This window comes from Oryctolagus cuniculus, chromosome 6 (assembly GCF_051225735.1).
Source record: "Oryctolagus cuniculus isolate XC-2025 breed Fujian yellow rabbit chromosome 6, ASM5122573v1, whole genome shotgun sequence".
In the NCBI taxonomy this organism is placed as follows: domain Eukaryota; kingdom Metazoa; phylum Chordata; class Mammalia; order Lagomorpha; family Leporidae; genus Oryctolagus; species Oryctolagus cuniculus.
The window spans coordinates 135,478,131-135,504,132 of NC_142872.1; the positions used below are offsets into that span (position 1 = coordinate 135,478,131).

A 26,002-nucleotide genomic window follows, 5' to 3' on the forward strand; every position below is an offset into this window, starting at 1 on the left:
CTATCTATCATCTTTGAGATGCAGAGACAGAGAAGATATAAGGACACAGATAGAGTTCCCATCTGCAGCCTCACCTCCCAAATGCCCATAATGCCAGTTGGGCTGAGTCAAAGCTGGGAGCCAGGAACTCAATCCAGGACTCCTATGTGAGTAGTGGCAACACAATCACTTGAGCCATCATTTACTGCCTCTGAGAGGAAGGAAGGCAGTGGAGGATGGCCCAAGTGCTTGGGCCCTGCACCCACATGGGAGACCAGGAGAAGCACCTGGCTCCTGGCTACGGATCGGCATAGTTCCAGCCGTAGCGGCCATTTGGAGGGTGAACCAACAGAAAGGAAGCTGGAATCAGGAGCAGAGCTGGAACTGGAACCCAAGGCTCTGTGATATGGCATGTGGGCAATCCACCCAGAAGCTTAACTACTGGGCTAAATGCCTGTCCTTTCCCTTTTTAAATATGTTAGGAAAAATATGCCTATTTCTAGTTGCTGATGACAGATAATTCACTCCTATTTTCCTTGGAAACGTTATTCTCTGCTGATTATAGAATCCTCTCTATTTACTAGGTCCTACTGGATTGAAGATGGTAAGTTTATATGCCTGAAACCTTTCTTTGATTTTATTGCTGTTTCTAACACATTTTTCCATTTCTTATAACAATTTAATTTACAAAATAAATCCTTAAGGCAGTAATAATTAATTTTGCTGATAAGAAAACATAAGCTCACACTTGTTCAAGGTCAAAGCCACAATGTACATTGTGCTGTAATGTAGCTGAATGAGACTTTCATGGTTTATTGTTTTGTTATAAGTTTTCAACACACACAAGATATATCATGCTACAAGTTATTTTATATTGGTTATATGAATTTCAACACATTTATCCTTAGAAATTATAAAAGGTCTTATATGACCAGATATTTCTCAGATCAAGTCTACTTAACTCATAATATAGCTGAACTATCTAACAGCTCAAATAACATGTGAACACTAGCCAAGAAGTGTTACATTGCTAAACCTCACTACTAGACACAGAATGACAATTCACCTTTATTTTCATTTGAATCCATTTCTAGTAAACAGAAAAAATATGTATTATTTTTCTCAATTCCTATGCAGGCCCCTTCAGAAGGAACTTGCTTAACTCCAAATTGTTCTGAAATCTTAGGTTTTCCTATATTTGTCAACAAAAATTATTGTTGATTGTAAGAATAATTATGATGGAAAATATTTATTTCAGTGCTTCACAGAAAAGTAATTTTCAATTAATAGAATAGAAATTAAAAAGTTGCTGCAGACTGCTTGATTTCTCTATGCAGCAATTGATCAGAAGTATTAAATGGTGATTCTGGATATTAAAAAGAAAGTTATAATTTTCTAGAATATTAAAGTTTGTCCTTTGGGAAGCAAGTAAAAATGTCTAAAATTTTCTAATAGGGGCTGGCACTGCGGTGCAGTGGATTAAAGCCCCAGCCTGAAGCATCAGCATCCCATATGGGCACTGGTTCAAGTCCTGGCTATTCCACCTCCAATCAAGATCTCTGCTATGGACTGGGAAAGCTGTAGAAGATGGCCCAAGTCCTTGGGCCCCTGCACCTGCATAGCAGATCTGGAAGAAGCTCCTGGCTTCTGGCTTCAGATCAGCTCAGCTCTGGCTGTTGTGGTCATTTGGGGAGTGAACCAGAGGATGGAAGATCTCTCTTTTTGGCTCTACCTCTCTCTGTAACTCTCTTTCAAATAAATAAATTTTTTTGAAAAAAAAAATCAGTAAAGCAGAAAACCCTATGCTTTCCAAATCTATTCTATTCAAAGCTGCCACCCTATGAGACGCAAAGGTTTTTTTTTTTTTTTTTGCTGTATCAAAAAAATATGTGTGACTTTATGATCTGTATTCAACTGTGAACAGCTGTTCATTAATAAAGAGTCCTAGTCAGAATAGCAGATCTAAAATTATATTTGAGAAAAACAAACTATCCTTTGGTAAAAAGTCAGGGAACTGGATTGGGGGCATGGGGGATTGGAAGCACAGGACTGAATTTATAAGGACCATGTTAGTTGGCAAGACAGACCTCAGTCCCAGTTGGGGAACTCAGAACCACAAAGCCTACACCAGCTTAGAAAGGAGAGAGCTAGTGATATAACTCAAGCTGATGACTGGGCAAAGGCTGATCAGAAGTGTTGAAGTGGGCAGAATTAACTATACCTCATGGTATAAAGGAAATTTAGAAACGTTCATATATCAAGTTCTATCCTTTATCCAGTTGATGTTTGGTACTCTCCTACGCCTATCCCACTCAAGGTTTGGGAAAAGGAAAGTACTTAACATTGCACATTGCCAAGGGATGGTCCCCAAGCAAGACTCGAAATTATTGATGCCTATGATCCCCATCATAGTGTTACTACTCAACAAGATGATTTTGAAATATTCTTTCATAGATATTTCCTAAATTTTAAGTCTGTAACACATTTTGCTGCTTTGCTTTGTTGGGAAACAAGTATTCAATAACTAGTTGTTTATGGAAAAGTATATAAATTTTGTTTTATTTGAAAATGGCAAAAATTCTAATACTTTTTTAGTTTTAAAATTTAGCAATTTTTCACATTTTACCAAATCACTTCAAATGTGGATAGGAATATGGAAGAATCATGAAAAAGAAGAAAATATCATGGAGCCTAATAGTTTCAAAGATCTTTGTCTTTAAGGAAAAAAATTTATGTTCAGATGTAGGATATTTTGGGTCACTGGACTTTTGGAATCCCCAAAATGGAAATTTTAGATTACTGGGAATTAGTCATTAGATTAGAAAGGGTAATTAAGGGTTTTTTGTGGATTTGGGGAAGTGTGGTTTTGGGAAAGATAATGTAGTAACGTAGTATCAGTAGCTGCCATCAGAGTTATTATTTACAAATGTTTGCCAGGTGCCAGGCTCCATGCTTGCAAGTATTAACCATCTAATGAAGTAGGCAGCATTATGGCCATTTGATTGATGAGAAAACTAAAGATATTATACAATTTACCCAAAGTTACAAGTACAACCATTAACAAATTATAAACAAAAATATGGTGCGGATTGAAAAGGACTGGGAGAGACGACTACAACCCAAAAGACGGGTTCTGGGTCGGGGTGAGAATCAAGGAGCTACACAGCCAAAGGCTGGCCGAGGAACAGTTGGCGTGCACCGCCTTCCGTCCTGGACCATACACATTTTTATCCTCCCTCACCATGCACTTTGCAGTAATGGAGCAGATAGTTTTGGGGGTCCCCTCGCCCACAATACGCAAGGATTCAACCTTTAGTATACAAGATAAAGAAGAAAAAAAAAAACAATCAAGCTTCAAAGGGAGAACCATTGAAAGGCACACCTCAGCTTGCAGAATGGCTAGTTCCCGAGAGGAACAAACCCAAGGCCTCCGTGAAAGGTCACTTTCCAACTTCGAGTTATAGGGAATTCAGTTAAAAATAAAAATTACTTGGAGGAGGCGAAGTGCTGAATGAAACGTTTAGTATCTCTCAGGCAGCTGCGGGACTGAGCTCTTGCCTAACTACATCTAAGTCGTCCTGCGACAGAAGAGGCTCCTCATCTTTACGATCTAAACAGTGTTTCTCCTTGGCTCCACCTGACAGACGCAGAGCAGAACGGCGCTTTTTCACAGAAGTAGGGCCACGTTGCACAAACGCAGGCGCTCCGCCGCGACAGCTTCCAACGTTCACAAAAACTAGCCCGGACCAACCTCCGCCAGCCGGCTGCCGCTCGCCCCGCCTCCCACCACGCTCATTGGCTCCCAGCCCTAACGCCGGGCCTGAAGCCTACCGCCTATTGGCCCAGAGAGGACCAGGGGACGGTGTGCGGAAGTGTGTGGGCCTGGAGACAACCCAGAGCCGCCTTCCAGCCGGGCGAACGGGGCGGTGCTGGGGGAGGGACTGGAGGAGGGTTTTCCGAGGAGTGGGCGGCCATGGCAGCTGCGCGGCGGCAGCGGCGCCTGCGACGGAGCGCGCGCCCGGCTTTGAATGAGAGGGGCTGGGATTGAACCAGCGGAGCGCGAGCGCGAGGAAGCGGTCGGCAGCGCGCGCGCGCGCGCCTTGTGTGCGCGCGCGGCCCGCGGCAGCTTGGAGCCTCCGCCGGGCGGGCGGGGAGGGGGAGGGGCAGGTGAGTGTGTGCGGCTCGCGCGCGCCCGCGAGGGGCTTTCTTCTCCCTACCCCCGTTCCGACCTCAGCCCGGCCTTGGGGGTGTCTTCCGCCCTTCCCGGTCTCCCCCGCCGCCTCGCTCCTCACTTCCCGCCCTGCCACCTTCCTTTTCGCTCCTTCACCTGGCCTCCCCCCAGCCCTGCCGGCACTCAGGGCTACTGTTTCCGGGTCAGGGTGACCTCTAGGGTGAGGAGATCGCGACTGGGAGCCGGCCCCGGGCGTGCAGCCTTTGCCATGCGTCGCCCACGCGTGGGAGACCGGCCCGCGGGGGGACCTGGCCCGGCACACCCCAGCCTTCACGATCCCCTTCCGCAGGGAATTGCCCGACCTGCTGCCCTCGCCCTGCAGGCCTCGCCCCTCTCGCAGCAGATGTTCCCAAAGTCCCAGCCCACCCAGCACCCACCAGAGCGTTTCGCGGAGCGCCGTGCGCAGGGCGTCTGATTGTGTAACCTGAAAACGCTCGTGTTTTTCTCATCCGTGCAGTGGGTATGATTTCATTTTTAATCAGCCCGGTGTTAGGTGGGTAACCTGAAATTACACTATTTTAGTTGTGGCACTCTTTCCTTCTGAGTCATCCGGGAGCCCGTACCCGCCTTTTTGACAGCCCCAGTGGTGTCACGTATTTCAGGGCCTGACTTTTCGGTTGCTGGAGATGGTACGGAGTGCTCGGTGTTTACCGCCGGCCCTCACACTGCGTCTCTCTCCCCACCCCGGGCTTAACTTTGCCGCGCCTTGGTTTTCAAACTTCAGATTTCAGGTACATTTTGTTTTTGGAGCTTTGTGATCTTTAACCTGCTTCAAAGAGTGAGGAACTTTAGTCTGCATATTCTGTACTGTGCTAGATCATAGGGCTTGTTCAGACGATAGTATGAAAGATCCAGAAATACAGTTTTGGACATAACCGCACTGGATGACGCGTTCACTCTAGTGGACATAGGCTCTGGCTCCGCTTGTTGAATGAATTGGGAGAGAGTGGGTCTGCATACCTGCACTGTAGACTTGAGAAGTTTACCGAAAATTACAAGAAAAGATCCACTTGATCCATCAGTTGCTAATGCAGCATTCTTTTTGTTGTTGCTGTTTTTAAATGTGGGAACAAACTTTTTCAATTGACATAGCAGAGTCTTATTCTTGATTCCTTAGGGATGTCATTTCTCCAAAAGCCCTGAGAATTGGTTGTTTCCTAGTTCTAAACCTTATTCTCAAGTGTTTGTATGGTCCTAGCAGTTTATAAGGAAATTTTAATTTAAAATTTTTTTGAATTAAAAATTATTTATATGGCAGGTGGAAGAGACAGAGACAGCCCAGAGAGCTACCAACTGCTGTTTTAATTCCCCAAATGCCTGATAAGATGGGCTGGGCCAGACCAACGCTGGAAACTGAGAACTCAATCCAGTTCTCCCATGTGGGAGGCAGGAACCCAGTTAACTTGAGGCGTCACTGCTACCTCCCATAGTTTGTATCTGCCAGAAGCCGTAGTTTGGAGTCAAGCTGAGAACAGAACCTAAATACTCTGATGTGGAATGTGGATGTCTTTAAGTTTGCTCACAGAGTAGACAGTGCTAGGCTGAAGCTGAGATCAGGGAACACAAAGTCTCCCACAAGAATGGCAGGAACCCGTTTACCTGAGCCATCCATGCTGCCTTCCAAGATCTGCATTAGCAGGAGGCTGGAGTCAGGAGTAGGCGCTTGGAGTCAAATCCAGGAATTTTGCTATTGGATGCAGAGGTTTTAAAATGCCAAATGCTGGCTCCCAAATTTTATTTTGTTTTATTTATTTGAGAGGCAGATAAAGTGAGCTCCCATCTTCTGGTTTACTCTGAGATGGCCAGGGCAGGGCCAAAGCCATGATCTGGAAGAAATCCACATTTCCCCTGTGGGTAGCAGGAACCCAGTTACTTGAGCCATCACAGCTGCTTCCCAGGCACTGGCAGGAAGCTGGAATATGCAGCAGAGCTGCCAGTCATACCCAGGCCCTGTGATGTGGGGTGCAGCCTTCTTCACTGGCATCTTAGCTGCTAGCCTGAACCTTGGAAATTCCAATTTTAAAATTAGTTTAGCATTGCTTGGCTACAGAAAGTATTCTAAAGTAAGTACAAAGTATCCTGATACATACTTAAACAAATTGGTGATTTGGAGAGCATGTCAGAAGTCACTGAAGCAATATATATATATATAAAATCGGAAGGTTTCTCAAGTGGAATATGATGTTGGAAGAGCTTGGGGTCAGTCTTTATTACTGGTTGAGTGAATCTGAGCTTCACTGTGAGCCTCTCTTAAATGGGACTAGTGAAACTTAGCTTCTTTAAGTTGTCCCTAGGTTTCTGGCAACATGATAGAACATACATTGTCTAGTACTGTGCTTTTAACATTTTAAGTACTTAAGAAATGTTACTTTCAACAAATGTTTGAGTACCTACCTACCAAGTGTCTGGCACTGACTAAGATGTGGAATACCCAACTGAGCAAGACTGATGGCAGTCTGTCTCCTTAGTCCCTTGCATTTCAGAGGAATAAGTATGTGCATACTTGAGACAACTGAGCAGTAAGTTTTTCTCTGTATTGAGTTGGTAATATTTCCCAGCACCCAGCCTAGTTTCTGTTTCATAGCACGTGCTGATATGTATGGACGGTCCTTACCTTATAACTGTTTGATTTAGGATTTTTCAGCTTTATGATGGCATAAAAGAAATACTTATTTCGTAGATCCTGAAACTATACTTCAGATTTTGAGTTTTGATCTTTGCCAGGCTTTGCTTTGTGGTAAGATACTCTCTTCACTATGTTGGGCAGAGGCAGCAAACAATAGCTCCCAGTTAGCCACTTGATCCAAATGGAAAAGAACCCATACTCTACTGTGGGTTATGGTACTAAGGTTAAGTTTATTAAATGCATTTTCAACCCTCGCTTACAGTGGATTTATCGGGATGTAATCCTATCATAAATTGAGGAGCATCTGTATTCATTTAATTGAATTCGGACGTTAGGTTGACAGTTCCCAAAGGATATTCCTCTCTGCAAATCAGTATTGATAAAGGTACTACTTGATATTAACTTGATTGCATTTTCCCATTTCAGTACAGCTGGTTGGAAAATTTATCTTGGAAATTATAATATCATTGAATACTAAGAATGTTCATTGTTAGTGAAGTATTCTTAGGTTTTGAATTAAATAGAGCTAGACAGGAATCATTAGGTTAGGAGCATAATAATATGCGCTTAACTTTCTGTGCCTCAGTTCTCTCAAATAAGAACAATAGTATCTATCTCATAGATGGTTTTTGTGAATTAATAATTAGTCTTGGTACTTGGAATGTAGTCAAAGTTCTCTGCTTTCATTAATCACAAAAGCAATTTTTTCTTTTAATATTTTCCTTATTAGAGAGATAGAAACACCATCCACTGGTTGATTCATCAAATGCGCGCAGTAGCTGGGACTGGCCGGGCCTGAAGCCAGGACCCGTGAACTCAATCCAGGTGTGTCCATGCCTGGCAGGAGCACAACCACTTTGAGCTGTCAGTGCTGCCTCCCAGGATTTGCACCAGCAGGAAACGAGTTGAGAGCTGAAGCTGGGCATCGAATCCATGCACTCTGATGTGTGTGATGTAGGATGTGGGTGTCTTAACTTTCATCTTAACTGCTGAATTAATTGCTGGGACTGGGGTGGGAGTCAGGGGTTATTCAGTGATTGTCAGTGATTGTCTCAATTTCTGTTTCTGCTTTGGAGAAAACTTGAAATTTTATATCCATATGACCACTGAAGCCCTTCAAATTAACAAATACTGACTAATGATAATAAGTATACCTAAAAAGTTCATGGAGACATGTTATGAAAAAATCAGCATGGATTTCAGTTTTTTCCACTAAAGTAAATTTACCTTTTAATTCCATTTTTACATAAACTTTTTCAAGTACCCTCATATTTGTGGGAAGATGATGGCTGTGGTTACTGAACTCTGTGTGAAATTTATTCTTAACTTGCCATTAATATATATCACTGAGACCAATATCCCTTGCCCTAGGCCCTAAATATTAAATGTCATCTTTCTTCAAAACATCCTCATACACTGAATCTCTCCTTGGTCTGTTCTCTTTTTCCCCAAGTGTCAAATGATAGAATTTCTTTTCCAGCAGTGTTTTTTCCTCTCCCTCTTTTTTTTTAAGGATTTATTTTATTTATTTGAAAGACAGTTACAGAGAGAGGAGAGGCAGAGAGAGAGAGAGAGGTCTTCCATCCGCTGGTTCACAGCCCAGATGACCGCAACGGCCGGAGTTGCGCCTATCCAAAGCCAGGAAACAGGAGCTTCTTCTGGGTCTCCCACGTGGGTGCAGGGGCCCAAGGAATTGGGCCATCCTCCACTGCTTTCCCAGGCCATAGCAGAGAGCTGGATCTGAAGAGGAGGAGCCGGGACTAGAACCGGAGCCCATATGGGATGCCGGCGCTTCAGGCCAGGGCTTTAGTCCACTGTGCCACGGTGCCGGCCCCAACTCTCTCTCTGTTTTTTTTTTTTTTTTTTTTTTCTGAAAATTTGTGCTAAAATTTCATTTGGGGAAGTTTGCCTCTATTGGTTGAAGGTTTTATTCTTGGCAAAGCAGCTTTCAGTAAGCTCTTCACCATCTTAGTTGTTCAGATCATCCTACTCATAATTAAGCAATTGAACCTTTCTGAGAAAGCTCCATGGTTTTTTTAGTTTGCTCAAAGTTTTTATCATAAATGGATGTGGAATTTTGTATCTCTATTGAGATGATTAAAAGGTTTTTCTTTTTTAGTATATTAATATGATGAATAACATGATTTTTGAGTGTTAAAACCAATTTTACTATCCTTGGCTAAGCCTGATTTGGTTATGATGTACTATCCTTTCATATCTTTGTTAAATTTAATCTGATACTTTTTTTTTTTTTTTTTGACAGGCAGAGTGGACAGTGAGAGAGAGAGAGACAGAGAGAAAGGTCTTCCTTTTGCCATTGGTTCACCCTCCAATGGCCGCTGCGGCCGGTGCGCTGCGGCTGGTACACCGCGCTGATCCGAAGCCAGGAGCCAGGTGTTTCTCCTGGTCTCCCATGGGGGTGCAGGGCCCACTGATACTTTGTTAAGGAGTTTTATATCTATAGTCATAATATATTGGTTTCTAGTTTTCAAATCATGTCTGTCTGGATTAGTGTCAGTGTAATGCTGACTTCAATAATGAGTTGCAAAATATTTCCTCTTCAGTTTTTTGGCTATATGTAGAATTGATATTACTTCCTCCTATGTGATTGATAGAATGTACCAGTGAAGCTATCTGGAAGATCTAACTACAAATTCGGTTTCTGTAGTAGATGGAGAGATTTTCTGGTTCTATGTTTCTTTTTGTTGTGCTTAGGTAATTTGTGTCTTTCAGGGAATTTTTCCACTTTACGTCAGTTGTCAGATACGGGCATAAAGTTTATAATATTTCTTTAATATGTTTTTAATATCTGCAGACTAAAAATGTTACCTAAATCATTTGTGATGGCAAAATTTTATTATTAAAGACATATTTTGGACTGTTAGGCACTTTTGATTAATTGGCCAGTGTATCATTGTGAAATGACCACATTTATACTTGGTAAAACGCACTTCTTGGGCCTAGTGTTTTTGTACAAGCAGTTAAGCAGTCTGTATTGAAGTGCCAGTTCAAGTTTCAGCTGCTCTGCTTCTAGTCCAGCTCCCTGCTATTGCAAGTGGGAAATCAATGGAAGATTTCCCAAGTGCTTGGTCCCTTGCCACCCATATGGGAGACCTGGAGGGAGGTCCAGGCTCTTGGCTTTAGCCTGGCTTAGCCCCAGCCATTGAAGACATCTGTGGGGTGAACAAGTCGATTGAAGATCTTTCTCTCTCCTCTCTATTACTCTGCCTTTAAAATTAAATTAAATTAAATGTAAAATAAATGAAGTAGTTTTAAGCCTACTGGCTTAAAGTACAGAACCCAAAGAAGGCCTAAAAATAAAAATAATAAATGGCATTTTTTGCAGTGGAGTTTCCCTTTTTATGGCTAATCTAACAGTCCTTGCCTTTGGGGTGGGATGTTATACAATTTGCATTTAATGTGATTATTGATAGTTAGGTTTGGGTCTGTCGTCTTACAGTTTGTTTTTTATCTTCCCATCTGTTATTTGTTGCTCTTTTTCTTGTTTTCTGCTGCCTTTTTGATTGAGTAGATTTTCTCTGTATTGTTGGCTTATTGTCCATGACTGGACCTTGTCATGCCTCAGAGATGATTGGCTTACTTGGGATAGGTTCAGATACCAGTATTTCTTCAACAGATCCCCAGATTTTTGAAGCACAGAACTAGGGGAGCTCTGTGGTTCCTTCCATCTTACTGTGACGCTGGGTAGGGTTTTGCGTTCTCAATGCAGTGTCTACATCTGGAAAATAGAGTATCTGAAAGTTAAAAATGTTAATATTTTGAATACACTATGTTTATATGGTTCAAACTTAAAGGTATGAAAAGACGAAGTGTATACTGTTTTATGCTTTTTAGATTGCTTTAATTGTAAATTATTTTTGTATTAAATAGATGATTCATGTTAAATTATTTTCAGAACCACTCAATTAAAAATGGGATGCTCTTTGCTCATAATTGCTAAAAATTTTTTTTAACCTGGTTTCTTGATTTGTTACTGTGATTTACCCTTTGAGTTTAAAATTTACAGTTTTTGTGGTTTCTAGAGAAAATATACATGTCATACTTTTCTCAGTGTTTAAAGACTTTTTAGGTTGACTGCAAAACAGGAGTATGGCTTATGAAATCAGTTTAAAGCATTTATGTGTGTGTGTGTTTGTGTGTGTCCTTTCCACAGGTTTTAATTTCCACCATGGCCATCACTCAGTTTCGGTTATTTAAAGTTTGTACCTGCCTAGCAACAGTATTCTCATTCCTAAAGAGATTAATATGCAGGTAAATAAATTTTATGTTCAAACTGACCTGTTTTTATCTCCTTGCTGGTTTTAGAAACCCTTATAACTTCAGAAAGGCTGGACAGATTATATTTAAGCTAACTGTCTTGATTGGAATATTTATTCATAAATCCCTAATATTTAAAAAAATTTTGTACTTTAGATCTAGAAAGTAGAGATGTAGTTGTTTTTGTTCTTTTAAATTTGTTTTAAATTGAAATTTAGTTTTACACTAAAATAATTAGCATAATAACACAGAATTTCAGAAATAAGCAAACTAAATCAATTTTATTGTTATAATCAGTATTGTAACAATAACAGTTCTTATGTATATAATTGTTTCATTATTGCAGTGTTTTAACATATTTAGGTGAAATCAGGTATAGGTGTTTGGGTCTGTACTACAATATTAATGTTAACTTTTAAATACTTATATTAGCAGTTGCGTTATACCAATTTTTTAAAATAGAGAAACCCTAAAAAATTTTTCAAAGAAGATTTTTATTGTTATTGTTTCTTAAATAACATTCCAGGATCTGCAAGTCGTATAGAGCAGGTAAGTTATTCTACTTCAGTAGATCCTCTGTAGATTCCAACTCCTATCTTGTCAGATTACAGGGCTTCCTGTGAAGTTCCAAGGGGTGCCTTAGGATATTTTAAATTTTCCAGTGAAACCATAGTGAAAGTGTTAGTTAACTGTTGAACACTGCACAGTCTTCTAACTCAAGACAGTCCGTGTTTGCAGCAATTAGGTTCCGCAGCTTTCCTTCTGATGATGTTCTTAATGTTTGAAATGTTTTTGTTTGCTTATATTTTTGGTTACATATCATTGCCCAGCTAGGATTTTAGGTTGTAATTCAAAACTAGCACTGTAGGAAAATTAATCTAGAGTAGAAAATGAGGATGAGTCTCCAAACTGAGTTTGATACTAGAGAAGCTATGCATGTCCAAAAGGCACACACATTGCATTGGTATGGAATTTTATCTCATTCAAAATAAAAATATTTTTTTTCTTTGTTTATATGCATTTTTTTCTAATAGCTGCCAAGCAGTTGAGACATACAAATGTATTAAATTGTTCAGACCTGATTACTTAAATCAGTAGGTAGGTAGGTGTTTCTTTTGTCCTGGTGAAAAAATTTTTCACCCACCAGGTATATGGTAGAGCAATAGAGAAAATGGATGGCAATCAGCTCTCCTTTCATAGATGTGATTTCGCAGTTGCACTCAACAATTTTATTCCCAGCCTGCTTGTTTAAGAAAATTTCTATTGTCATTATCAATTTCTGTTGTCGATGTAAATATATGTAGAATTTATTGTAAAGAAAAATGATCTTCTATTAATTGAACTTTCTCTTAGATATCAGTAAGAACCTAGAGCATGTGTTCTAAAATACCAGGTTTATATTGTAAAGTTTATGACTGTTTTTTTTTCTATTCTTCCTTTAAATAAATAAAATACAACTTTTTGTCTTATAATAAAAATGTTGATTTTACCAATTAGCTAAGTAGTAACTATAATGATTACTTGACATGAAGCAAATTACTGTTCCTTTATAAGAGCCATTTGTAACAGATACCAGTTTTTAAATATCTTGCTATGTAGCAGGCACTGTCTGGATGCTTTAACTATACCATGTAACTAAATCCTTACAACAACTGTACAAACTTAGTTATGAATACGTGCATTTTACAAATGAGGATATTGATGCTGAAAAGTTAGATAATTCTAGGTTCAGTAGATAATCTAGGTTCAATAGAAATAACATTGAAAATCATGGTTTAAACAAATTTCAAAACCCTTTTTTTTTTTTTTTTTTTTTTTGACAAGCAGAGTGGACAGTGAGAGAGAGAGACAGAGAGAAAGGTCTTCCTTTGCCGTTGGTTCACCCTCCAGTGGCCACCGCGGCTGGCGCGCTGCGGCCGGCGCACCGCGCTGATCTGATGGCAGGAGCCAGGTGCTTTTCCTGGTCTCCCATGGGGTGCAGGGCCCAAGTACTTGGGCCATCCTCCACTGCACTCCCTGGCCACAGCAGAGAGCTGGCCTGGAAGAGGGGCAACCGGGGCAGAATCCGGCGCCCCGCCTGGGACTAGAACCTGGTGTGCCGGCGCCGCAAGGCGGAGGATTAGCCTAGTGAGCCACAGCGCCGGCAACAAAACCCATGTTCTTAACAGCTTGTTTAATGTGCTATTTTTTCTACTAATCCTTAAAACTCAGTTTACAGTTCGGTTCGATCCAGTGATTTTTTTTTTTTTTTTTTTTTTTTTGAGCTGGCTCCTATCTGCTTGTATTCTCCGTAAATACCAACAAGAACTGAGCTGGGCCAAGGCTGAGGTCATAGTCCAGGAACTCAATCCAGGTCACCCCTTGTGTGTGGCAGGAATCTAATTATTTGAGCAATCACCACTGCCTCCCAGGGTCTCCGTTAGCAGGAATTGAGTCAAGAGCTAGAGAAGGACATAGAATACAGGCACTCCAAATATGAGACTTGACCATCTTAACCTATGCGTTAACTGCTAATCCAAAAACTACCTCCCAGCCTTTCAAAAAAATAGTTTAATGGTTAATCTTATCAAGAATCCTAGTATGTAGAACACATTAGGCAATCCACCCTATTTAAAACAGTATAGGTGGTGCAGAGCTTCACCTTCAAAACCCACAGCACTCCAGGGAGTATGGGTTGAAGCCCCCTTGCAGTTTTTGGTTTTTGCTTTGTATGTTTCATGAGTCTTAAACCAAAAACCACTATATTTACCTAGGATATTTTAAATATTCACAAGATAATCTGATTCATGCTTTTTCTTTTCATCGACTCTTAATGAGAAGCTGTTATTAAAATCAGTAATCATAAAATTTAGATCTTGCTTTGTAAGCCTTGAATGACTGTCCGTAATGCTTTAACACATACTTGTTTCAGTAGTTCTTGGAATAAATTTCATTTATATTTCAGATCTGGCAGAGGAAGGAAATTAAGTGGAGACCAAATAACTTTGCCAACTACAGTTGACTATTCATCAGTTCCTAAGCAGGTAATTTTTTTTCTTTATAAGATTGTGTTCCAGAAGAGCATTTTTCTTCTTTTTAAGATTTATTTATTTATTTGAAAGACAGAATACAGAGAAAGAGGGAGAGTTGGAGGGAGGTCTTCCATCCTCTAGTTTACTCTCCACATGTCACACCAGCTGGAGCTTGGCCAGGCTGAGGCCAAAGCCAGGAGCTTCTTCCAGGTCTCCCATGTGGATACAGCGACCCAAGCACTTGGGCTGTCCTCCATGGCTTTCCCAGTGACATTAGCAGGGAGTCGAACATCCAGGACTCAAATTTTTGGCACCCTTATGGGATGCCAGCACCACAAGAGGCAGCTTTACGTGCTATGCAACAGTGCTGGCCCCTAGAAGAGCATTTTTCAAACTGGATTGCAGCCCATTAGAAGATCATAAAATTAATTTGGTGGTTAGGATTTTTGTTGCTGTTGTGAAACTTTTCTTGTAAAATTTCTCTTTGATTCTTCATTTTATCTTCTATTTCTTTGCTGATGTTTTCTGTTTTGTTTTTTCACCATTGATTTCAAATGTTTGCTGTTGATTTTTGGAGCATTTTTATAATAGCTATTTTAAGTCTTAGTCAATTTTAATTATTTGAGGTTTGGCATCTGTTGATTAAATTTTCATGTGAATTGAGGTTTGTTGATGCTTTCTATTCTGAATAATGATGGATTGTTTCATGAACACTTTGAATATTATATATGAGATTCTGTCCTGTTTGAATCTTGTGGTGAATTGATACTTTTTTGTTTCCATTGGGCAGTCAGTCTGGTTAGGCTTAAGTAGAAAATTTCAGTTCTCCTGTGGGCTGTAGTTCTAGTGTCATCTCAGTTTTCAAAACATTTACTTTTGCTTTACTTTGTATTTTTGTTGTTTGTTTATTTTATTTAAGAGATAGAGAAGGAGAGAAAGAGAGTTTTACTATCATCTGCCAGTTAATTCCCCAAATACCCATAACAGCACTGAGCTATTCCCAGAACCAAGAACTCAGTTCAGGTCTCCCATGTGAGTGGCAGGGATCCAAATACTTGAGCCATTACTGGCTGCCTCCCACATGTGCAGTAGGCTGGAGTTAGGAACAGAGCTGGGACTTAAACTCAGGCACCTTTTTTTTTTTTTAAGATTTATTTATTTTTATTTTATTTGAAAAGCAGAGTTACAGACAGACAGAGAGAGGCAGAGGCAGAGAGAGATCTTCCATCTACTGATTAACTCTCCACATGGCTGCAACAGCAAGGGCTGGGCCAGGGCTCAGCCAGACAGGAACCGGGAGCTTCTTCCGGGTCTCTCATGCAGGTGCAAGGGCCCAAGCACTTGGGCTATCTTCCACTGCTTTCCTAGGCCGTAAGTAGAGAGCTATATCAGAAGAGGAGCAGACCGGTGCCTACATGGGATGCCGGTACCACAGGCAGAAGCTTAGCCTGCTACGCCATAGCGCTGGCCCCAGATCTAGTTTTGATGTGATATAAAATGTATATTTTCTTGTGGATCAAAAATGTTTGAAAACCAGTGTTTTACAAATGTCATTTTTCTAATTGACTAATGAAATGATCATTATGTTGCCCCTTTGTGGGTGACAATGTTCATCAATCAAATTTAGACAGATGTTGAAGAGTGGACTTCCTGGGATGAAGATGCACCTACAAGTGTAAAAATTGAAGGAGGGAATGGGAATGTGTCAACACAGCAAAATCCATTGGAACAACTTGAACCTGACTATTTTAAAGACATGACACCAACTATAAGGAAAACTCAGAAAGTATGTTAAAGATTTGTACTTTGGAAAATTAAACTGCTTTTCAGATTCTTAGAATTTAAATTAGACAGTATAATTAGTATTTAATAGAAAGCCTATTTCTGGTTATCAGTCTGTTTTCTCTCATATTAAATAAGAATTTTATATAATTAAGTGACCTAGCCATAAATCAAATGATTTTTAATTCTTAGTCTTTTAAAATTATATCTGCATATTTATCGAATTTCTGTGTATTGGATTGTAGACACTAGTCTGTGCAATGAGACGGAGCTAAATGAGACAGCAGACCTAACAAGTTCATAGCTTGATGCTGTCTACCAACTGACAAGTAGTTTCCATTGTTTCTAACATTATAAAATTGATGCAGGGCTGTGAGAATTGAGTAATGGTTGTGGATTTGTGTTAGTGTGTTAGTCATCCATACTGTATTTAATTCCCTTTGGGTGGATATGTAAGATCATGTAGAGATGTAGAGAAATACAGGAGAAAGCACAATGGCTGAATATTTTCCTTTTTATAAAAATAGAACATCTGGCTTTTTGTGTGTGAATCAAAAAGTATGGAATTACTATTATGAAAAGTGACAGACTTCTGCCCTGTCACTCTTTGTTGCCAGTTCTACTTCCTAGAAACAGTAACTTTTTCAGTAGCCTCTTATCATTGTATCTATATACAATATGTTCATATTACTGTTTCTTGATTTACCAATCACAGACATTGTCTATTGACCTCATGCTATGGTAAATGAAGATTTTATCCTACCCTTCCCTCTCATCCTACTCCCTCAAATATTACACTGGTATTGTTCCTCTGTACCTCACTAGTCAGTCTCCTATTTGTGAAAAACACACTTAAAGCTCCATTTCTTGTTCAGCCAATCTTGGAAAATATTTCTTACACTTCTATAAAATGAGAACATTATTTAGTCTACACTTCCTATAGGGTACAGGTCCTCACACTCTTCTACCTTTCATTCAGTTTCAGCTGTACATTTTTTTTTTTACATTGTCTAGGTTGAAAACTTTTACATTGTTTTGTTGAGTTGTCCAAGTGTCTCAAAGTTGAAAAAAGATTAAGTTGTATATTTTTCAAGGACCCTTTAAGTGAGTTTCTTAGTGGATGAATAGATCGTATTGTGGAAGTGTATTGCTTCTCTGGCTTGGAACCTAGTATGTTACAGTAGTGCTTTGTTAGATTAGAATGGAAGGGCTTTTAATAAAAGCTACAAATATCAATTAAGTATATTATAATGTAAGGGATCTTCAAAAAGTTAAAGGAAATGTGTATTATTTTAAAACTGCATAAATTTTTTAAAAAATTTTACAACAAAATAAATTAACTCTGTTTTTCCATGAACACTGTGAAGTATCCTTAATCTATTAGCCTGAAAGAATTGAAATACTCATATTCATAGATAGTCCACATGCTGAGGAAACTGGTAAAACTTTTGGTGGATATGATACATGATGATACAGTCGCTTAATACAATAACTATAAGTATCTTATATTTTGAGGGTCTGGGGAAAATAAGGAGAGGAAGAAAGAAAATGAAAATGTATTTTTTTTAAATTGTGAAATACAGTTTTTCTTAGTATTTTACTGGTTTCTGTGACAATTTCCTGGAAGTTTCTTTACCTTATAGATGTTTTTCTTTTTGGCTTTCACGTTGTAAATTTTAAAAATAAGAGAGGCAGAGCATGTTTGAAGTATTTACAGAATGCATTGGTTGATTATCTAATGATGGATAAAAATATCCTTATAGTTCCTATTTCAATTTATCTTTCAGATTGTTATTAAGAAAAGAGAACCATTGAATTTTGGCATCCCAGACGGTAGCACAGGTTTCTCTAGTAGATTAGCAGCTACACAGGATATGCCTTTTATTCATCAGTCTGTAAGTATGAAATGGGATCTTGGGAAAGGCTTGATTTTATATCTCTTGTCTTTAAGAAAGAAAAAAACAGTGTAAACTAAACAAAGCATCCATATTTTTGTGATTCTGAAACATATTTAGCAGTTTGAAAGAAGTTAAGGTGGAGTTTTACCAGTCCTGTCATTTTATAAGATTGTATATTACATGAGATACTAAAATCAGGGTACCATTGCACACATGAAAGATAGAGAGAAAATGTTATTTAAAATATTTAAGAGAGGCTACCACAAAACGAGAAATTTAACCTTAGTATGTTTCTTTTTAGTGAGTTATATAAATATACTGTAGGAGGGAAACAAGATTTTTTTCCGTTGTAGAGTATATTTACATTTAAAATGTGATTTGGTTTAAAATGAATTTGAAATAAATGAAAATTTTTAAAGGAAAAAAGAGAACACTATAGCAGGGGAGAGATAATATTAAATAGATGATAACATACGTAACTATAATTGCAAACTTTGATCACTCCTGTATAGTCATATGATGCTGTGAGGACATAATGATGCTGTAGATATTTTTCTAAATAAAATTTCATCATAATGTTTAACTTTTTTTTTTCTTCATTTTATTTGAATAGCAGAGAGACAGAGTACAGGCATACAGAGAACTTCCATCTGCAGATTCACTCCCCAAATGCCCACAACAGCAGGTGCAAGCCAGGCCAAAGCCAGGAGTCCAGAATTCCTTCTGGATCTCCCACATGGGTAGCAGGAACCTGAGAATTTGAGTCATCGCCTGCTGTCTCCCAGGATGCAGATTAGCGGGAAGCTGGATCAGAAGTGGAAGAGCCTGGACTCAAACCAGGCATTCCATATGGGATGTAGGCATCCCAAGCGGTGACTGTAACAAATGCTCACCTCATATTGCTTAATTTTTAATTTTATATTTCTTAGTTTTAATTTTTTTAATGTGTTTGATCCATATTAGTAAATATCATCTTTTGTATTTTTTCAGTTTTTGGCTTTAATTTGCTTGTGGTGCTTTTGATGGGCAGGTATATTTACTTTTTAATACACAAATCTTTCTAACTCATTCTTTTCAACTTTTTTTTTTTACTTAGGAGATCATCTCTACCAAAAGATCAAGTATCATTATTTTTAATGGTCCTATTAATTATACTTTTAAAAAATCTGAATGTCAAAACTAACAGTCAAAACCTCAGTGGAAGAATGTTTACAAACAAGAACTAGATCTAATAGCAAAGAAAGATTTCATTTTATCAGTTCTTAAAGAAATCCAAAGTAAAATAACAAGATACCATTTTTAAATCTTATATTATTAGCAAAGATAAAAAAGCTACCATTATCAGTATTGGCAAAGGCACAGGGTAACAGGAATTCTATACTGTTGAGAGGATATATTGCTGTAAGTTTTCAGGAAAGTCATTTGTACTTTGTTTCAGTAACTTTAAAAATATTCCATTTCTTGACCTAGCTATTCTAGTCCTAGAGATTTATATTAAATATTCAGAGACTTTTTTAAAAAAAAGTATGGTGTTACATTTATGGTTAGAGGAAGAAAATAAAGTCTTTTCTTTCATTTTTAAGGATAAGTACTCCAAACAGTAAAATAAATCTATTCCCGATTGCTACCAGTTTTTTTTTTACACACAATCATATCCTCACTTAACTGAACATCACAGAATGTCCATTTTTACTGGTTCTTAGGGGAAAAAAATAAACTTTTAGAGATTTGGCCTGGGGAGTAGTGTAAGATAGTGACCAGCCTGATAATACCAGCTAAGTAGGACAGGGGAGAGAAAGCATGAGGTGTGAGTGCTATTGCAATTTTTGCTTCATTTGTTTTATGCCTAGGATCAAATGCCATTGGAAAACCTCTTATGTATGCGTAATTGAAGATGTCAGTGCTAGTTTGGAGACTTCAGCTTCTTCCTGTTCTTGTCAGCAGAGAGTAGCTGGATTAGTCTAATCAAGCATTTTTTTAAAAGATTTATTTATTTATTTATTTATTTGAAATGCAGAATTAGAGAGATCTTCCGTCCTCTGGTTCACTCCTCAGATGGCTGCAACAGCTGAGGTTAGGCCAGGCCAAAACCAGGAGCCAGAAGTTTCTTCCAGGTTTCCCATGTGGGTACAAGGGCCCAAGCACTTGAGCCATCTTCCATTGCCTTCCCAGACAAATTAGCCAGGAGCTGGATTGTAAGTGGAGCAGCTGGGACTCAAACCGGCACCATTATGGGTTGCTAATCCATTGCACCACAGCACTGGCTCCAGTCAAGCATTTCTAATTCACTCTAGAATCATTAGTCTCTTATCTCTTCCCCTTGCCTTCCTCTTAACGAAAAGATACAGTAACCCAAGAAATGTCCTAGTACTGTCCATTCCAAATTAAAGCAAAACCTTAATATAAAATGGTATCCCATAAAACATAAAATAGGAATCTGGACTTGCCTAGGATGTTTTAGTGCTGAGAATCATGCATCACAGGAAACCTCTCAGTTCTAGATAAAACAGCAAATCGTCTGTGCCTTGTGTAGGACATAGTAAGAAAGTTTTAAAACCACGGGACAGCAGGTTCTGAGTTTTGTTTTTTTTTTTTTTTTTAATTTGTTTTTTTTATTTGAAAGAGACACACAGAGAGAAGGAGAGGCAGAAAGAGAGGTCTTCCATCTGCTGGTTCACTCCCCTATTGGCCGCAATGGCTGGATCTGCACCCATCCAAAGCCAGGAGCCAGGAGCTTCTTCCAAGTCTCCCACGCAGGTGCAGGGGCTCAAGCACTTGGGCCTTCTTTTACTGCTTTCCCAGGCCATAGCAGAGAGCTGGATTGGAAGTGGAGCAGCCGAGACTTGAACCGGTGCCCATGTGAGATGCCAGCACTGCAGGTGTACCCACTACACCACAGCACCAGCCCCCTGAGTTATGTTTTTAATACTCTTCTGACTGCTGAATGGAGAAAGGATAGCTCTTTACTATCTTAGTTTTGCTTTGTGTTTCATTGTAGTCTGAATTAGGTGATTTAGATACCTGGCAAGAAAATACCAATGCATGGGAAGAAGAGGAAGATGCGGCATGGCAAGCAGAAGAAGTTCTGAGGTATTTGAATGCTGTTTACATTGCAACTGAGTAGAATAACCAGATTTGTTTCCTATTGCTTTTAAGGTCAAAATAGTATATATTTTTTTTCTTTTGAATCTTAGATTATATTAGATTTTTAATGTATTTCAGACTGCATATGCTATTTTATGTGATCTCACAGAAACCAAAAACTTACAGCATTGTAGGAACAAAAGAATAATAATTTTATTAATGGCAAATGAGATTTAAAAAAATATATATGTATTACATTGCAATCTTGATTTGTCCACCAGTATATATTTTTAAATTCTGGATTAATTATATAATTAATATTTATTAATACATAATTATTAATGATATACTGGTATATTTTAAGAGGTACAGTTTTGACATATACATAGCCTAAACTGACCATATTAGGAAACTTATCTTTTCTTTGTATTTGGAGCTTACCAACTGCTCTCTTCCAGTTCTTTATACAGAATATGATACAGCATTGTGAGCTTTAGTATCCGACCATGCTGCAAAAACAGCAGAACCCTTTAATGTTCACCCACTTGGGTTTTGATACCCATTATCCAGTCCTCCTTCCAACTCTTTACTAATCACTGTTTTAAAATCAGATCAAATATATTATTTTTAACTTTTATATATGAAAGAGAATCTGTGATATGTTTCTTTTTAATTCAGACTTATTTCACTTAATGTAATTATCTCTAATTGCACTCATTTTATTGCAAATGTCAGAGTTCGTTCTTTTTTTATGACAGACTAACATTCCATTGTGTACATATCACATCTACTTTATGCATTCATCCATTGGTGCACACCTAGGTTAACTCCATATCTTGGCTATTCTGAATAGTGCTGCAGTGAACATGGGTGGGAACTATCTCATTCATATCCTGATATTTTATTGTATTTGATATATACCTGGAAGTGTTTTAGCTGAATCACATAGATCTATTTTTAGTTTAGAGGAACCCTTGTGATATTCTCCATTGTACTAATTTATATACCTTTCAACAGTAGGTAAGTATTCACTTTTTTGCATATCCTCCCCAGCATTTGTTACTGTCCTTTTGATAATAGTCATTCCAACTGGAGTGAGATGATAATTCATTATGACTTTGATCTATGTTTCCCTGATGGCTACTATTATTGAGTGTATTTTCATGTATTCGTTTACCGTTTGTCTTCTGAGAAATGTCTATTCAGATTCTTTGCCCTTTTTTTAATTGGGTTTATTGTTGAGGTTTATTAGTTCCTTATGTATTCTGAATGTTAACCCTTTGTCAGATGTATAATTTGCAAATTTTTTCTTCCATTATGTTGGTTGTCTCTTCATTCTGCAGATTGTTTCCTTTGCTGTGCAGAGGCTTTGTAGTTTGAGATATAATCTCATTTATCTACTCTTTAGTTACTTGGGCTTTTGGGGTCTTACCCAAAAAGATAATGGCCTATGTCAGTGTTTTGAAGTGCTTCTCTGTTTTCTAATGGTTTCATAGTTACTTTGATCCATTTTGAGTTGATTTTTGTAGAGAGTGAGGGGTGTGGGTGTGGGAGTAGAGGAGGCCTGTTTTAATCCTTTGCGTATGGATGTCCAGTTTTCCCAGCATCATTTATTGAAGTGTTTGTGTGCTTTTAAAGCTCCTTTCTCAAAGATAAGTTGGCTGTGGATGTATGGATTAATTTCTGTGGTTTCTGTTCTGTTCTACTTATCTGTATATCTGTTTTTATGCCAGTACCATTCTGCTTTGGTTATGGTGCCTCTATGTTATGTCCTGAAATGTGGTATTTTGAGCCTCTGGCTTTGCTTTGTTTTGTTCAAGATTGCTTTGACTATTTGGGGTTTTTAGTGTTTCTTTATGAATCTTGGGATTGTTTTTTCTAGTTCTGTAAAGAATGTCTCTGGTATTTTGAGGGGATTGCATTGAATCTGTAAATTGCTTTGGGTAATAAGGACATTTTAACAATATTTTTCCAATCCATAAAAATGAAATGTGTTTCCATTTTTTGTATGCCCTATTCAGTTTCTCTCAGAAGTGATTCGCCATTTTTATTTTAAAGATCTTTTACATTGTTGGTTAAATTCATTCCAAGGTATTTTATTTTTGTTGTAGCTATTGTGAATGTTGCTCTTAAAATTTCTTTCTAAGCAGATTTGTTGTGAGTGCAAAAAATGCTGTTTGTTTTTGAGGATGAGTTTCTATCCTGCAACTTTACTGACTTCACTTACCAATTCTAAAATTCTCTTGTAGACTCCTGGTTTCTCATTATAGAATATTGTCATCTGCAATAAAGCAACTTTTATTTCTTCCTTTTCTATTTGTATGCCTTTTTTTTTTCCATTGCCTAATTCCTTAGGTTAAAACTTGAGTACTGTATTGAATAAAAGTGGTGAAAGTAGATGTCCTTCTCTGGTGAGATCTTAGAAAAAATGTTTTCAGCTTTCCCCATTCAATATTATACTGACTGCAGGTTTATTATATATATAGCCTTTATTATGTTCAGATATTTTCTTTCTATTTCTAATTTTTTCAAAGTTTTTATCATGAATAGGTATTGAATTTTATCAAATATTTGTTCTGCATTTATTGAGATGATCATATGATTTTTATTCTTCTTTCTCTTCTTGTGTTTTATTGACATTTATTGATTTGCCTCTCTATCCCTGGGATAAATCCTACTTGGTCAGGATGAATGATCCTTTTGATATGTTGTTGGAGTCTATTTGCTAGTGTTTTGTTGAGAATTGTTACATCTGTGTTTGTCAGGTGTTTTGTTCTTGGTTCTTTTGTTATGTCATTACCCTGTTTTGGAATCGAGTTAATACTGGCCTCATAAATGAATTTGGAAATGTTCCCTCCCTTTTCATTTTTTGGAGTAATTTGACAAAAATTGGTGTTAGTTTTTTCTTTAAAGTTTGGTCCTGGATTTTTCTTCATTTAGAGATTTACTATTGATTCAGTTTTGTCACTTGTAATGGTCTGTTATATTTTCTTTATCTTGGTGGTTGAATTTTGTTAAGTTACACGTGCCAGAAATTTACCCATTTCTTTTAGATTTTCCAATTTGTTGCTATATAGTTGTTCGTAGTAGTCCCTACTACCCTTGCTTTTTTTTTTTTTAAAAAAAGATTTATTTATTTATTTGAAAGGTAGAGTTATAGAGAGAGGAAAAACAGAGTTCAATCTTCCATCTGCAGGTTCACTCCCCAAATAGCTACAGTGGCCAGCGCTGGGCCAGTCTGAAGCCAGAAGCCAGGAGTTTCTTCTGGGTCTCCCACATGGGTGCAGGGGCCCAAGTACTTGGGCCTTCCTCACTACTTCCCAGACACATTAGCAGGGAGCTGGATCAGAAGTTGAGCTGCTGGAACTCAAACCAGTGTCCATATGGGATGCTGGCGTCGCTGGTGATAACTTAACCCACTGTGCCACAAGGTCGGCTCCAATCCTTTGTATGTCTGTGGTATCCCTTGTATCTCCTTTTTCATGTCTGATTTTGTTAGAGTTTTTTTGTTTTTTCCGTTGTCTAGCTAATGGTTTGTCATTTTTAAAATCTTTTTAAACAAGTGTTTATTAATCTTTTGTATTGTTTTCTTTGTAACATAGTTCTGCTTTAATTTTTCAAGTTTCTTTCCTTTTATTGACATTGAGTTTGGTTGCTTTTGTTTGTCTAGGTCCTTGAGATGCATTATATTCTGATTTTTTGATGGTGATTATTGCTATAAAGTTTCCTCTTAATACTCGTTTGCTGTATCCTATAATTTGCTGTTGATTGTTGTGTTTGCATTGTCATTAGTTTGAAGAAATTTTTTAAATGCTGTTTTGATTTCTTTAATGACTCATTTTTCATTTGGGAGCATATTGTTCAGTCTCCATATATTTGTATAGTTGCTAGAGTTTCTTATTTAATTCCATTTTCATAAAAAATGATCCATGATACGATTTAAATTTTTTTGAATTTGTTAAAACTTATTTTGTGGCTTGATGTATGGTCTGTCCTTGAAAATGTCCCATGTGCTCATGAAAAGAATGTGTATGCTACAGCTGTTGGATGGAAGGTTCTGTAAATGTCTGTTAGATCCATTTGGTCTGTATTGTAGTTTATCTCTGATGTTTCTTTGTTAATTTTTATCTGGGTAATCTGACTACTGATGAAAGTGGGTGTTGAGGTACCCCTCTGTTATCATATTGGAGCTTGTTTCTCTCTAGTTCTAAGAATGTTTATTTTTTAAAACAGAATACTTCAGCATTAAGTATATTTGCATTTCCAGTATCATAACTTCTGGTTGAATGGATCCCTTGCTCATTATATAGTGACCATCTTTTGTTTCTTCTTACAGTTTTTTCTTAAAGTCTGTTTCTTCTGATTATCAGCTTAACTACTTCTGTTTGTTTTTGGTTTCTGTTTATGTGGAATATCTTTTTCCATCCTTTGACTTTTACGCCATATGTGTCTTTGCTGGTAAAGTGTTTTTTTTTTTCTGGCAGCATAGTGTTGGGTCATGGTTTTTAATCCATTCAGTCAGTCTGTGTGTGTATATATATATATATATATATATAAAAATTTTTTTTTTGACAGGCAGAGTTAGGCAGTGAGAGAGAGAGACAGCAAGAAAGGTCTTCCTTCCGTTGGTTTACCCCCAAGGGGCCGCTACGGCTGGTGCGCTGCACCGATCTGAAGCCAGGAGCCAGGCATTTCCTCCTGGTCTCCCGTGCGGGTGCAGGGCCCAAGCACTTGGGCCATCCTCCACTGCACTCCTGGGCCACAGCAGAAAGCTGGACTGGAAGAGCAGCAACCGGGACTAGAACCCGGGGTGCCAGTGCCACAGGCAGAGGATAGCCAAGTGAGCAGCAGCGCAGGCCAGTCTGTATATTTTAATTGAGGAATTTAGTCCATTTGATATTTAAGTCTATCAGTAGCTCAAAATTATTAAGAAATGGCTTAGTCCTGTCATTTTTTCTTTAATCTTTCTTTTTTGATTATCTTTTGTTATTTTTCTATTGTGTTATATATTTGTGCATGTGTTCATGATGGTAGTTGTCTGTTTCTGTGGATAGGATGTCATTAAGTATATTTGTAAGCTGGTCTGGTGGTGTTGAATTCCTTCAATTTTTGC

General features: G+C 38.2%; 2 protein-coding genes across 17 annotated transcripts in view; both read left to right on the forward strand.

Annotated features, from left to right (window-relative positions):
* Positions 1-1,691, forward strand: part of PKHD1L1 (PKHD1 like 1) — a 200,319-nt gene extending 198,628 nt beyond the window's left edge. For both annotated transcript variants that reach the window (XM_070075409.2, XM_051843973.3), the window contains exons 78-79: positions 564-583; positions 1,435-1,691. In XM_070075409.2, the coding sequence (XP_069931510.2) occupies positions 564-583; positions 1,435-1,563 (149 nt within the window). In that variant the 3' untranslated portion in view covers positions 1,564-1,691. The remainder of the gene's footprint in view (positions 1-563; positions 584-1,434) is intronic.
* Positions 1,692-3,776: 2,085 nt separating this feature from the next.
* The window catches only part of EBAG9 (estrogen receptor binding site associated antigen 9), a 32,063-nt gene continuing 9,837 nt past the window's right edge, over positions 3,777-26,002 (forward strand). Inside the window, exons 1-8 of one of the 15 annotated variants that reach the window (XM_070075415.2) lie at positions 4,496-4,670; positions 4,813-4,941; positions 7,567-7,661; positions 11,011-11,108; positions 14,059-14,137; positions 15,753-15,911; positions 17,695-17,802; positions 20,804-20,895. In XM_070075415.2, the coding sequence (XP_069931516.1) occupies positions 11,026-11,108; positions 14,059-14,137; positions 15,753-15,911; positions 17,695-17,802; positions 20,804-20,895 (521 nt within the window). In that variant the 5' untranslated portion in view covers positions 4,496-4,670; positions 4,813-4,941; positions 7,567-7,661; positions 11,011-11,025. Of the gene's footprint in view, positions 4,942-7,566; positions 7,798-9,104; positions 9,231-11,010; positions 11,109-14,058; positions 14,138-15,752; positions 15,912-17,694; positions 17,803-20,803; positions 20,896-26,002 lie in introns of those variants that run through there. The other 14 variants (XM_070075413.2, XM_070075416.2, XM_089335593.1 and 11 more) reach the window with 14 other exon arrangements.